Source organism: Orcinus orca, chromosome 3 (genome assembly GCF_937001465.1).
Source record: "Orcinus orca chromosome 3, mOrcOrc1.1, whole genome shotgun sequence".
Classification (NCBI taxonomy): Eukaryota; Metazoa; Chordata; class Mammalia; order Artiodactyla; family Delphinidae; genus Orcinus; species Orcinus orca.
In genome coordinates this window covers 142,383,011-142,397,513 of record NC_064561.1, presented here as the reverse complement: position 1 = coordinate 142,397,513, position 14,503 = coordinate 142,383,011, and the positions used below count along the sequence as shown (strand labels likewise).

The window sequence follows — 14,503 nt, the reverse complement described above, 5'->3', positions numbered from 1 at the left end:
CTTTTTCAGTGGGCAGAGTAAGGAAATCCTTTTTATTTTATGAAGATAATATATCATGAGTTCATAATGATATTTCCAATTCAAGTTTAAGAGTATAGGGCTATTTCCTAACCTCTGATTTCTATTTCAATCTCTTTTCTCTCACACTAAAAATCTTAATTCTTAAACAATATTAACTTAATTATGTACTAGTTTATTACCAACAATATGATTACAGAATTGGTTTATTTTTTGCAGTTCTTTTTGCCTTATGATATATCCCACTAGGGACATACGGTCAAATTACTGTATTTTAAATCACTTGAAATAACTCTTCTCTGTGTGGTTAAGCCACTAACTCTAAATACCCACTAAAAAGCCACTAAATAAATATACATTTATTTAAGTGTATTTGGTTTTTTGCTTTAAATTCTAAAATAGCTCTTTAAATTTCAATTTAATTTAGTTTTATAGTTTTGCATAACAATCACATGGTTTCACAATCAAATCCACTCACTCAGAGATGTCTGGCACACATTCTTATCCTTTTCAACCTGTTCTCTCATCTCATAGGTAGTCTAATATTTGGCTTATCCTTCCATTTTTTAAAAATATAAACAGATACATCTCTTTATATATAAGCTAGCATTCTTGACACCCTACTCTGTACCTGGCTTTTTTCCAATAATGTATCCTAGTGATCACTCCATAGCAATATACAGAGATAACCCTCTTTCCTTTGTACAGCTGCAGAATACTCTGAAGGGGAGCACCCCAAAATATGCCACTTTGGCATATTGATTGGTTTGAATTAAAGGTACTTGAGAAACAAGTACCTTTATTATATGGGATTTAGAGAATTTGGAGAAAATAAGCTTTCCAGGGAATTTTGAGGCACGAATCTTAAGGTTTTAAGTTCCGTTAGCCATTGCCATTCTTTTCACTAGAATGTCCCTTGATAGGTTAATTTTACCTATAGCATTTAGCATAGTACCTGGCATACAGTAGGTGCTTATTTAAAGCCTATTTAAGAGCTGAATGAATCCCTGCCTTTTCCCTATGTTGTGATTTAATACCATCACTAATTTAAGATCTGTTAGATGGAACCAGAAAATGGAATATACTGGCTTCACTTTCTTGGGACACACATTAAGGAGCAAGTGTTTACTAAATTGTTTGTCCTTTTTCACTGTTTATGTTCAATTTTTGAATTTCATTATCTTCATCCATTGTTTATCCTTTCCTCAATATTGAGCTTCAGTTCTCATCAGAATTCACTTTTTCTTAACCAGGGCTAGCTCTCAAAAATTATATACATTGAGTGTTTCATAAAGAACTATTTCATTGAAAGCAACAAAAATCTCTTCGCTCCAAGATTTAACAGCAGAGAATGTTTGCTAAATGTTTTAAAAAATATGCTCATTTTAGAAAATATCTCCAAACTTTCCATTCCTAAAATAAAAAATCTAGTTGGTTATCATTCTCTCTATACAATTTCATATTTTGCTCTTTCACTTAATAAGTATTTTCCCGTGACATAAAAAATTTTGAAAGAATATTCAAAGTGAGTTAAAATACCTCAGAGGACCCTGTGTACAAATTCAGAGCACCAGAAAGAGTATTTGTGTCTCTCCCCCTTACGTATACAGTGATTGAAAGTGTCAGCTGCCTCAAGGGTATGATGTGAAAATTTTGTTTAAAAATAGAAATTGCAGGGGGTGTGGGTTCCATCCTTGGTCAGGGAGCTAAGATCCCACATGCCTCGTGGCTAAAAAACCAAAACATAAAACAGAAGCAATATTGTAATAAGTTCAATAAAGACTTTAAAAATGGTCCACATCAAAAAAAAAAAAAGATAATTCACCTTGAAAATAGTCTGACAAAGTTTGGTGCTAACTAAATAAATCCTGACATATTTTTTACGGAAGAGACAGACCAGTACTGGTGGTTCTAGAGCTGAAAAGTATGAAGCGTGCCCATAAGGTACCTCAACCTCTGTGCCTGAGTGCTCGACTGTGTTGGGACTTATATTTATGAAGTATTCGGGAATTTATTCAAAGATTCAGAGAACAGAAAGTGATGAAAATAGAACCCAAAATGAAAATGACACTTTTCAAGTAGACCGTTGTTATGCCTTTTGGAGGGATGGGAAAATACGGAGGGATTTCCCTGACTTTTTGTGGGGCAGAACAAGAATATCTGATTGGTGAGAACATAAGTACCAAAATGACCTTCGGTCACCCTTAAGTTTGGCCAGTAACTCTAGGGATATAAACAGGTGGGCCACAAATCCAAGCGCTGATGAACGACCTACACCAGCAGAATTTCCTTCTTCCTTCTGGATCAGAGAGCGTCTCCTTCCCAAAGAGTTGGACCCCCAACTCTATAAGACAAGCTACTTTCTTCACAGTTTTCTGGGTATCAGCGTGACAGTCTCATCCCTGCCTTCACTGGGAGGAAAAGGAATGCAACCTCCACCGGCCTCAGCCGTACGTTGAAGCACTCGGGAATCTCCCGGATGTGAAGCAAGCGCCTCAGAAATACGCCAACTGGCAGGGACTGCAATAGGCAAAAAGGGAGAGGACGCTTAAAGAGGTAGGTGAGAAGGCATTTTATTCCTCTAATTTTTTTTTTTTTCGGTACGCGGGCCTCTCACTGTTCTGGCCTTCTCCCGTTGCAGAGCACAGGCCCCAGACGCGCAGGCTCAGCGGCCATGGCTCACGCGCCCAGCTTCTTCGCGGCATGTGGGATCTTCGCGGACCGGGGCACGAACCTGTGTCCCCTAGCATTGGCCGGCGGACTCTCAACCACTGCGCCACCAGGGAAGCCCTGTTTTCAACTCTGACTTGCAGCTGTCGCATACGGAAATTCTATAGCCACTCCAGTTTGAGGACCCCACCCAAGAATCTAGAGACAAGCGGCGCAGGGCCAGCTCTCTACCCCAGGCCTAACGGACCACTCTGGGAGGAGCCTAATGGGTCCCGCCACTGCGGCCTAGAATGCCAACAAGTAGGGTAGGAGAGGCTGGAGATGGGGGCGGGACGGCGCGTCTGCCTGACCGCTGATTGGCTGAGGGCACTCGTTGCCTGGCGCCATTTGTTGTTGGAGGGGCGCGCCTGACGCAGCCTGCGTCCTGCACGTGCAGCCGTTTACGCGGCGTCAGCGCCTGCGAGAACTCTGGGAGAGCAAGCAGCGGAGAGGTGAGTGGCCTAGCGGCTTTTTCCCCCCCCCCGTACGCGCCTCGTCCCGACCCTCTGGGCTTCCCAGTAGTTGGACTTTGGGCCGACTGAAGGACGGACGCGGTGGGCGGGGGTTTGAAGCCGTCCTTTGGCGTCATTCTGCTTTCTGCCGGAGGGTCCAAAAGCACCGTGGGTGCCCGAAGTCTGAGGTTGAGGCCTGCAGAGGAGGTGAAGGAGCCTTTTTGACCAGCCCCTGCTTGTCTTTTTCTCTGAATAGGGATGGTTGTAGTAACACTGTGTATAAATCCTCCTTGGCGAAGCCAGTCCTTTGTTGGAGGTATTCGGGCCACCTAACCACTGCTTCCTTCCCTGCCAAACTTCGAGGCCTTGATCCCCGCCCCCCCTCCAAGAAACTAAGTAAAAAACCTCAAGCTAAACGGCTTACCTAGTTTTGAAGGGAGGCATGTGAAGGGAGAAACCTTGAGTAGTATCTGAAAAATGTCCCCTTCCCTTAATATACAATAAGACGTTTGAGGACCCTTCGATGGAGACGATAAATTCTAACAACAGATTTTGGGAGAAAGCCTAAACATCAGTGGGGACATGGTGATTGCTAGAGTGATTAGGTAAGTGGTTCAACTGATTTTTAAAGAGAAAAAGGATGGACATAAATGCTGTCTCTAGGGAAGAAACAAAACTTAATTGCTTGTTTTTTTTTTTTTTTTTTTTTTTTTTTTTTTTTTGCGGTACGCGGGCCTCTCTCTGTTGTGGCCTCTCCCGTTGCGGAGCACAGGCTCAGCGGCCATGGCTCACGGGCGCAACCGCTTCGCGGCATGTGGGATCTTCCCGGACCGGGGCACGAACCCGTGTACCCTGCATCGGCAGGCGGACTCTCAACCACCGCACCACCAGGGAAGCCCTAATTGCTTGTTTTGCAAAAACTTTTTGGGAGGATCAACACTTAGTTGAGTAGTTTGGAGGGGTATATGTGAAATGATGAGGGTTTATGCTTTTAAAGATATGATTCTGATCTCTCTGATTCTAATTGAGGCTAAATGTGCATGTTTGTATTTTTATGAAAATAGAACTGGAAGCCACCATGGGAGATGAAGATTGGGAAGCAGAAATAATCAAACCTCGTATGTCTTCCTATGTTCCTGTATTTGAGAAGGTAATAAAATTCAAAGTTTGCAGTTATTAAATGCTGCAGATTTTATCGAAGTTGAAAATCACTGTGGTGAGAAAGTTCTAAATTACAGTTTGTTGTGCTTATCTCGGTGTGATTGTTATTAACTATCTCGTGGCGAATGATGAAGAGGCACGCTAAGCCTCAAATAGAATAAAATAGTCTGAGGTAATTTGATAATTAAAAACTAAAATGTATATAATAATATTAACAATTTAATTTAAATCTCAATGATTTAGGACTTGTGGGTGAAAGCAAGCTTATGCTAATGTGGTTGAATGTTTCTGAGATACAGTCATATAGAAAACTGAAAAAATTTAATTTGATTTTGGTTGATGTTTTGAATTCTGAAAATTGGTTTCCTACAAGCAGGGCTGTCAAGATAAAAACATTAGGCTGATTCAGATGGTAACATCAGTTTGATCTTCAAATGTACAAATCAGCAGATCTTTTTTCTCAATGGTGTTTGAAGAGTTACATTGGAATTCAGAAGAAGGGGTTATGGAGTGGGTTTTGGATTTCAGTTTTCACTTGAAAATTGACTTAATAAGGTGAACAGACTCTACTTTAGAAGATAGTGTATTTTAACGGGTTGCTTTTACATAAGTGTTACATACTTGAAAATGTCTCCAAAAGTTGATTTTTTTCCTTTTAGAATTTCCAGTTGGTGTTTATGTTAGTCAATTCTGACACTTTCTATTTCAAAGTGATGTCTTAGTGGAAATTCTTAATTTACCCCAAATCATAAGATAAGTAATTCTTTGTCTCAATTGGATTTGATCTGTATGTATATAAAGTTTATGTTAAAATATCTAAAATGTTAATCTGAATTTATCGTGTTTCTTGTTTTGGGACTTTAGAAGTAACATCTTTTGTATGTTATCTTTTTACAGTCTTCCCATCATATAAATATTGGAACACCATTGGGAAAAGAGGAGAAAAATCACCTAACAGTCTTGCTCACTAGCACAAATGCTCTGTTTTTAGTAAATTTTCTTCTATTTTTCCCAAACATGTTCTTATATAGATTGTAATGATAGTACATAATAATAATTTTTGATTTCAGCTTTTTCACTCTTCAGCATTAACTATTCCATATTACTAATTTCCTAAAAATAATTTCTAATGGTTATATAATATTTCATGGACTAGAGCTACCATAACATAAATAATTTTCTGTTGGTGCGAATTTAAGATGTTGTTATCTTTCCACTGTAATATTGTCATGAATATCTACAGTTTATTCTTTGTTTTAATTTGGGAGTATTTTTTTCTAAAATGGAATTACTTGGTCAAAGAATATTTTATGGTTCTTTCTTTCCCTGGTTCTCAACAGATTTGTTCTAATACAAAGTTTAACTCACAAATACAGATGTTCTTCCACTTGGACTTGTCTAATTTTTATTTTTTCTTACTCTGAGATTTTGTCTTCACTAAATACTCTTCAAACAGTGTACTTACTGCACTGTAGCATGTTGTGCATGGTTATTGCAAAGGGTGTCTGAAATTGAGGATGGTCAACTGTCAGGCTTCTAGATTTACCTTTTGGAAATCTTTGTGCTATTCAGTAACATACTTTGTTTCTTGATATTGGTCATACTGAGTTGAATATTAATTTATGTTAACATTTCTACCTTATGATTCTTAGTATCTATTTGTGTGGGGCCAGTTTGTAGTAAACTTTTTGCACTTGTCTGCAAACTTAACACCTGGTACTGGTTGTGCAATTAGTTATTTGGCCTACTTGACTTGAAGGAACATGGTGCAATCAGTGGCTCTGTTTGCCTGCCTTGGTTGAATAAGAAATGTAGAAACTAAGGATAAATATATGACGTTTTTATGTAGGAAAAATGAGGTCTTTTCTTCAGCCTATTTTCTTTCTTTTTTTTTTTTTTTTGCGGTGCGTGGGCCTCTCACTGTTGTGGCCTCTCCCGTTGTGGAGCACAGGCTCCGGACGCGCAGGCTCGGCGGCCATGGCTCACGGATCCGTGTCCCCTGCGTCGGCAGGCGGACTCTCAACCACTGCGCCACCAGGGAAGCCCGCAGCCTATTTTCTTTTAAAGGCACCATTTTGATTGGTTGTTCTAATTGAATTTCCATTTCAAGAGACAGCTGGGCTTCCCTTTTGTTCAATTTATATTGGCTCTGAGACCATCTTAGATTGGTAACAATATCTGTGATCAGCCTTTTCTTTTTTTAATTAATTTTTAAAAATTGGAGTATAGTTGATTTACAATGTTGTGTTAGTTTCTGCTGTATAGCAAAGTGAGTCAGTTATACATATACACGTATATCCACTCTTTTTTAGATTCTATTCCCATATAGGTCATTACAGAGTATTGAGTAGAGTTTCCTATGCTATACACTAGGTCCTTATTATGTGATCAGCCTCTTCTGAATGCTTCTCAGGATCCTTACTTGGAGATTTAATATTGATACATGCTTATATAATTTTGAACTAACAGGCTACTATTCTGGTAGTTCTCAGAACTTCCCAATTCTAGTTTTTGAAGTGAGTGTACCACCTGAAGATAGAATAATAAAAGGTGGGGTTGAGAGAAATTTGATAATGTTAACAGTTACAGCAGTCCAGAAAACCCAGTGGTTAGGCATTTGCACGTTGCATGCAAACTTGTTGGGATGAGTGGTGGAATGGATGAGTATGATGACTGTAACAGGATGCTGGGTTTGCTTGCTAGTTGTAATGTTTCTTGTTAGATGACCCTGGGAGTAAGTCTACACAGTGATCACTTCTGTGTGATCTTTTTGCCTTTTTTGTGGCATATTTCAAAGGCAGATACTCTTGTGATTAAAGTGGAAACAGCTTGAGATAATTAGTCCATCCACAATTATTTTATTAAGTAGTAAAAGCAAAGTTTGTAATAATTGTTTAGATAAGAAAGTAAAGTTCATGGCTTCTTTGTTCATGTTCATACTGCAGTTCTGAAGTAGCAGGGGAAAATGTGGTGGTTGGACATCGTTGGGTTGGCAGACCTAAGGAAGTTGATGTGCCGGAGCCTGAGGAAGATTTCCAGCAATTTCTGCTTCTAGTCATCAGTGAGATGTGGGAAGATACTGTGTCTCTTACTCAAGAGCACAGAAAATCATATATGTGGAATAGGAGCAAGTTGTGGGAGATACATAATATGTTCATCCAAATAAAAACCCAGGAAAGTGCTCTCACTCATCTCCCAAATCTAAATGACGGCATCAAGGGCAGAGTGACAAAAAAGTATGGGAAGGCTGAGAAGAAGGCTAAAGAGATTGCAATGATGGTAGAAATGTTGGTCGAGTTAGTCCAGGGGATAGAGAAAAGTGAATCCTCTTGAAGGAGGATTGGCAGTTTATGACCAAAGGATTCCAATGAACTGATGGAGATTGGCTGATGCCCACGAGAACCTAACACCAGAGAGAGAGTCTTTCGTTTTCTCCCTTTTTTCTCTGTATATACTCTGTCCTCACAGTAGGTTTGTGGTATAGTCTGCAGTTGATAACGTCGACGTGAGTTTTGATTGCTAAATGTTTTTGTTTGGGGAAATAACTTTTATTTGGAAAATGCTGTCACATGCAGAAATTAGGGCTTAGATTGTAAGCATTTGCAACAGACACATTTGTTCCTGGGCTTTGGTTATTGTTTCTATTTTGAGGTGATTTGCTCTTTCTTATGTGACATGATAGGTCATCTGGAACCTTAGGTCTGTGTGTGATACATGACACTCAGAGTTGGAGTTCTCTGCTCTGGAGGTGCTGAAGGAGCTGCATTAATTCTAGAAGATGACTCCATGCAGCAATTGCTGGAGAAACTGAAGAAGGGACCAGACTTCAACTGGGAATGTGAATGGGGCTGATCTGGCTGGGACTGATGAATCAGAAGAAGGGATGGAGGATGGTATTGTCTGTATTTGGGGGCTTTAATTTCTGTTTTAGATCATAGGAGGAGAGATGTATTTTGTTCAAAATTTAAATTTTACGTGGCATGCTATCTGATGCAACCTATCTGGTCAGTTTATTTGGACAATGTAACTCGGCTTTATTTGACATGGAACCTAGAATAGGAGATGAGATCTTGGTATTGTGTACAAGTTGATTTAGTACTCTGATGCATTTCAGGGTATTCTGGGCATAAAATGGAGGATATTTGCAAAGGTCCTTAAAGGGCTGGGGAAGAAACACATGGAACTGTCTGCATAGGTCACTGAATGGACAGGGAAGAGGCATCTTCAAGGTTCATAAGCTGTCCAGCTATAAGTTCGCTTGAGTAGCAGACCTGACAAGTAATTGAGATCAAAACTCTACCATGTTTTAAAAAAAAACAACTTAACATGTTAATGGAAGTATTCATTTGTTTGGAAAGACAAAAGATCTAAAAAAAAAAAAGTAAGATATTCCAGAATTGAAAATAATAAGAGTACGTATAAGGTAAAAAGAAATGTGTTCATCAAAATGCAAATAGATTATTTGTAGCTACCTGTGAGAATCCTTATGTTTAAAACATTTTGAAATTTCTCAGTTGGTTCATTTGAATGGATAAAGAGGTTATAAATATTTTATAGCTAAGTGTTCTAAAAATAAGGTAATGTTAAGACCTGAGACTCATTCAGCACATTTTTATTATTATTATTATTTTTTGGCTGCGTTGGGTCATTGTTGCTTTGCTGGCTTTCTCTAGTTGCAGTGAGCAGGGGCTACTCTTCGTTGTGGTGCAGTGGCTTCTCTTGTTGCGAAGCACAGGCTCTAGGCGCACAGGCTTCAGTAGTTGTGGAGCGCAGGCTCAGTAGTGTGGCACACAGGCTTAGTTGCTCCGTGGCATGTGGGATCTTCCCGGACCAGGGATCGAACCCATGTCCCCTTCATTGGCAGGCAGATTCTTAACCACTGCACTGCCAGGAAAGTCCCAGCACATTTTTATTTCAGCCATACTTGGTGCTGGAGAGAGTGGTGAACGTGATAGATAAGGGGCTCACTGTCATGGATGTTCTGTTTTACTGGGGGACACAGAATAAGCACATTGAAAATCAAATATAGAGTGAAAAATATTATGAAAAAAATCAGGAAACTCTGTGTGTGTGTGTGTGTGTGTGTGTGTGTGTGTGTGTGTGTGTGTGTGTGAGAGAGAGAGAGAGAGAGAGAGAGAGAGAAAGGGAGAGAAAGAGAGGGAGAGAGAGAGAGAGAGAGAGATATTGGGATGGGGTAGATTTAGATTACTTGGAGAGGAAAAGCTTCCCTGAGACTATGACTCATGAGCTGGAGACCTGAAGGAGTCCCAGTAGGACATGATGTGTAAAGATCCAGAGAAGGGAACAAACTTGGGGTATCAGGGCAACAGGAGGAAGTACAATGTATTAGTTTCCTATGGCTGCTGTAACAAATTACCACAACCTAGGTGGCTTACAGTAACAGAAAAATTTCTCTTACAGTTCTGGAGGCCAGAAGTTAGAAATCATGGTGTCAGCAGTGCTGTCTTCCTTCTGTAGACTCTAGGAGATAATCCATGCCTCTTCTAGCTTCTGGTGGTTATGGGCAGTCCTTGGCTTGTGGCTGCCTCTTTTTCTGCTGTCTTCACAGGCCTTCTCTGTGTTTGTCTTAATACCCTTTGCCTCTCATAAGGATACTTGTGATGACATTTAGAGCCCACTGTGATAATCTGGGGTAATCTCCTCATTTCAGAATTCTTTTTTTTTTTTTTTAAATTTTTGGCTGCGTTGGGTCTTCGTTGCCGCGTGTGGGCTTTCTGTAGTTGCAGCGAGCGGGGGCTACTCTTCAGCAGTGTGCGGGCTTCTCATTGCAGTGGCTTCTCTTGTTGCAGAGTACGGGCTCTAGGGCACGTGGGCTCAGTAGTTGTGGCACACGGGCTTAGTTGTTCCACGGCATGTGGGATCTTCCCGGACCAGGGCACGAACCCGTGTCCCCTACATTGGCAGGCAGATTCTTAACCACTGCACTTCCAGGAAAGTCCCAGAATTCTTAATTATATCTGCTCGATCTCTTTTTTCCAAATAAGATAACATTTACACCTTTCAGGAATTAGGACAATATCATTGAGTGGCCATTATTCAATCTGCTATAGCTAGTATGGCTGAAGCACAGTGAGATAAGACAAGATTGGTAGAAAATGAAATCCAAGAAGGAAAGAGAAAAGGAGAGGGAGAGGACCCTGGAGATAGTGGTGGACATAGAGCTGATAGGACTGGATGGGCTGGATATGGGGAATGAAAGAGAGAGTGATGCCAGGTTTTTAAATTTAAGCAACTAGATGGATGATGGTGCTCTTTACTGAAATGGGAAATATGTGGAAGATGAACAAATTTGGGAGGGGAAAAAAATCAAGAATTCTGAATTTGCTGTGTTCATTTTGAGATACCTAAGAAAACATGTAAGTAGGAATGCCAGTCAGTAGATAATATGAATTTGTTGCTTAGGAGAGGGATCAGAGCTATAGATACAAATTTGGGAATTACCTATATATTAATGGGGTTTAAAGCTGTGAGATTGGGTAAAGTTAGATAGAGTAAAATAGACTGAGGGCTGTGCCATGAACTGTGGGGCACTCCAACTTTAAAGGAACATTAGAGGAGGAGCTGGCAAAGGAGATTGAGGAGGGAGTGGCCAGTGGGGCAAGAGGAAAACCAGGGGAGTGTGTGTTCCTTAAGCCAGAGAAGAATGTTGGAAAGAGGAAGGAGAGTCTGTTGTTTCAAATGCTGCTGAGAGTTCTGGTAGGATGAAGCATAAAAGTAGTAATTTTATTACATAATATCCTTATTATAAGCTTTTTCAGAGCAGAGGTGAGGATGGAGGCTAGACTAGAGTGGCTTGAAGGAAAAATGGAATATGAGAAAGTGGAGGCAGCAACTGTAGACAAGATGTTTTGCCTACAAAGGAGCAGAGAAGTGATGCAATAGCTGGAAGGAAATATGAAGTTAATTCATTTTTAAGGTAATGAAAAAGGTTAAGGATTTTTTATGATGAAAGGTGAATTCTGTTGAAAAAATTTTTTTTTAAAAATTTGCCTTGGAATGTATTTGGGACATTAAATTCCACAGTCTGAAGATTGTCTAATAATAGTAATTTTTCGATTCTTTGGTGCCAGAGTGTTTCATTACTTTTTTATCAGTTATATAATGCTGAAAGCATTATAACACTTATAAAACCAGCCCTTTTTGGGGCTCTATTCATCCAGTAATACTTTGGCCACTAGAAAAGAGAAAGAAGTCTTCAGGGTTTCAGTTTAAACAGGGAAAACTGGATTACTTTTCTTGTTTTAATGTCTATGGTAATCATAAATTGGAACTTTTTACTGTAGCCCAAGCCATTTCCAGGATTCTATTGTCTATTTTTAATAAGTCGGAAAAATAACTGGATGACTTTTGAGCTTTATAAAGGTAGTTTTTAAAGTCATTTAGTGTCTTTTGTGAAAGAAATTTTAGATAAAAGTATTACCTGAAGAGACCTACCTTGGTACGCTCCCTCCAGCTTTGGGTTTATTTAAAGGAATTTATTTGAAAAAATATTGTGATTCTTCTAATGCAATCAGTTAATTAAAGTATCATCTGTAAATTTTAGGTCACTTTTCGTTTTTAAATGATTGAATTCTGATTTTGATGTGCAAGAATTTCAGAGCTCTGTTCAAAAGTTTTGCCTTAAGTAGAGGAAGCTTGTTTGAGAGGAAATAAAGATTTAATGATGATAAGGACATCCTAGGAGTTGGAAGTGAGAAAAATGTTACTCATGTTGTCATTAACCCAGGAATACCCTGAGAAATGTTGGAAGGTTCCAAAATTAACTTGACATTTAGCTATGAATTTTCTGAGTCCACCAGTCGTTACACCATTGCAAGCATAATGCATATGTATTAATAGCGAATAAATTTTGAGACTGAAGTAGGGAAAATGGGACAGTCAGTATTTGGGAGCATTAAAGGCAATCTTGAACTATTTCTGTGACAAATTTGATTGAAATTAACCATGAATATTCTGACCTGTAGCTGGCGTCCACCATTTCATTGGATTTTTAGTGCACCTGCGAGATAACATCTGTAGATACACTGTTTTTAGTGCATAAGTGAGGTTTTCTTTACTTTAGAATTAATTCTTTTTTTAATAATGTGAGTACATTAGTTTCACTTCATATAAAAACAATTGAAGTTTAAAAATAAATTTCTGTAGTGCTTTACTGTAGAAATTGTTATCTGCCACTCTCCTTCTGTGCTCTACTTTATTCTGTACAGATTTGATGAGTATACTGTAAAATACTGAACTCTGTAACCTATATTGTGTATTGGCAGGTATTGATTTACTCATGTATTACTTTGGTTATTGTAGTTATATAATAATAGTATTTGATTATACTTTTCAAGTAGGGTGGCTAAAGTTTTATTTGAAGTTGGGTGTCAGCAAACTCCATACAGGGCCAGGTAGTAAACATTTTAAACTTTGAAGGCCTTATGGTCTCTGTTGCGACTTTGCTATTGTAATGCAAAAGCAGCCATCGACATACCTAGATGAATTGAGCGTGGCTGTGTTCCAGTAAAACTTTATTTACAAAAACTGGTAGCCCACCAGATTTCTCTTGTGGCTGTAGTTTGCTGACCAGTGTTTTAAGTGATATATTAATACGCTATACGTACAATGTTAAAGCGGAGGTGTTTTAGAGTAATTAATAAAGGAACATGCAGTGACTCAGAAAATCTTACATTCTGTAATTGTTTTGTTCTGAACAAAACCCAGTTGTTAAAATTTTGTAGTATTTGTGAGATAGATTACACATTTTTATTATTCAAAGTAGAAAACTAGTCTTTTTTTTTTCTTACAGGATAGGTATTCTTCTGGAGCAAATGGAGACACTTTTAACAGGACTCTGGCTTCATTGTCAGGTATGTGTTAAGGCAAAAATGTAAAACCATTTTTAGGTTAAGGGCTTCATCCAGTGGATGAGGAGCTGACTAGTAGATGTCTTGTAGAGGATGTTTTCTAAATTTTCTAGTGAGAATTCATTCTGACTTGAATATTTTGGGTTGGGGGCCACTTACAGCTAAAGGAGAGAGGAGAGAGTGTAGTGCTGTAGAGTGTATCCTTTGATTTAGTAGGTTTGCTGTAAAACCTTTGCCCGACCTGGAAGTTGCATGTTTGGCTTTCAGGCTGCTTAGGGAATTGTCAGGGTTCCTGATATAAGGCAGTAGGAGATTGGACTCTGTAAGGTGTTGAAGCAGGTTGCAGTGGTGGTGACCTGTCAGGATAACTGTTTAAACCAAACTCATATCTAGATAATATGAGTTTCTTTGGGATCTGAAAACAAATTTAGGGGAGGTCCTAGGCAAATAAGAGAAACAAATCAAGATAAGGGAGCTGCTGTTTTCTCCTACCATTTATTTCCATCTGGTTCGCCTACATATTTTATAAAGTTGATGTGGATGGGAAGATGGGTGGAAGTGGTAGGTCCTGGGCTAGGAAGTTAAACTTATGGCAGTAGTGTTTCATTTTGTTGAAGTCCAAAGCAGGCTGAAATGCTATTTCTACTATTTTTCTTCAGTTTTTCTTATTGTGGTAAAATACACGTAACACAAAATTAACTGTATTAACCATTTTTAAGTGTACAGTTCAGTGACATTAAGGACATTCATATTGCTGTGCAGCCATCACCACCATCTACCTCTGGAATTTTTTCATCTTCCCAAACTGAAACTTCGTGCCCATTAAACAATAACTCGCCAGTACTTCGTCTCCTCAGCTCTTGGCAATCACTGTTTACTTTCTATGAATTTGAGTTACTGTGAATTTACTGTGAGTCTCTATGAATTTGAGTAACTACTACTTTTAAGTCTTACTCTGATGCAAGAGAGGGCCTGGTGACACCAGGTAGTTTCATTTCTCTCATCAAAAATTAGTGGATGAAGTAAAACATTTTATAGCCTAGGAAGCTACTGGCTCACTGAAGCCTGTCCCAAAGTGAAAAAACCTGTGGAGAGGTAGTTTCTAAAATGTGAAGGGGAGTTCGAGAATCAGAGTTCATTGGCTTAAAGCAAATTTAATTCCCATGTTCACCTTAATTTCAGAGTAATTCTCTCTCTCTCTCTTTTCTTAGAGTAATTCTCTTGATAGAAGGAAGTTGAGTTTAGAAGAAATGCTTTTGCTATTACCAAGATGCATTTGTCTTTTGTAAACAT

General features: G+C 39.0%; 1 protein-coding gene across 1 annotated transcript in view; it reads left to right on the top strand.

Moving 5' to 3' along the window:
- The first annotated feature begins 2,670 nt into the window (after positions 1–2,670).
- The window catches only part of DDX4 (DEAD-box helicase 4), a 68,886-nt gene continuing 57,053 nt past the window's right edge, over positions 2,671–14,503 (top strand). Inside the window, exons 1-3 of the mRNA XM_049707915.1 lie at positions 2,671–3,179; positions 4,244–4,329; positions 13,153–13,213. Coding sequence (XP_049563872.1) covers positions 4,258–4,329; positions 13,153–13,213 — 133 coding nt within the window. The 5' untranslated portion in view covers positions 2,671–3,179; positions 4,244–4,257. The remainder of the gene's footprint in view (positions 3,180–4,243; positions 4,330–13,152; positions 13,214–14,503) is intronic.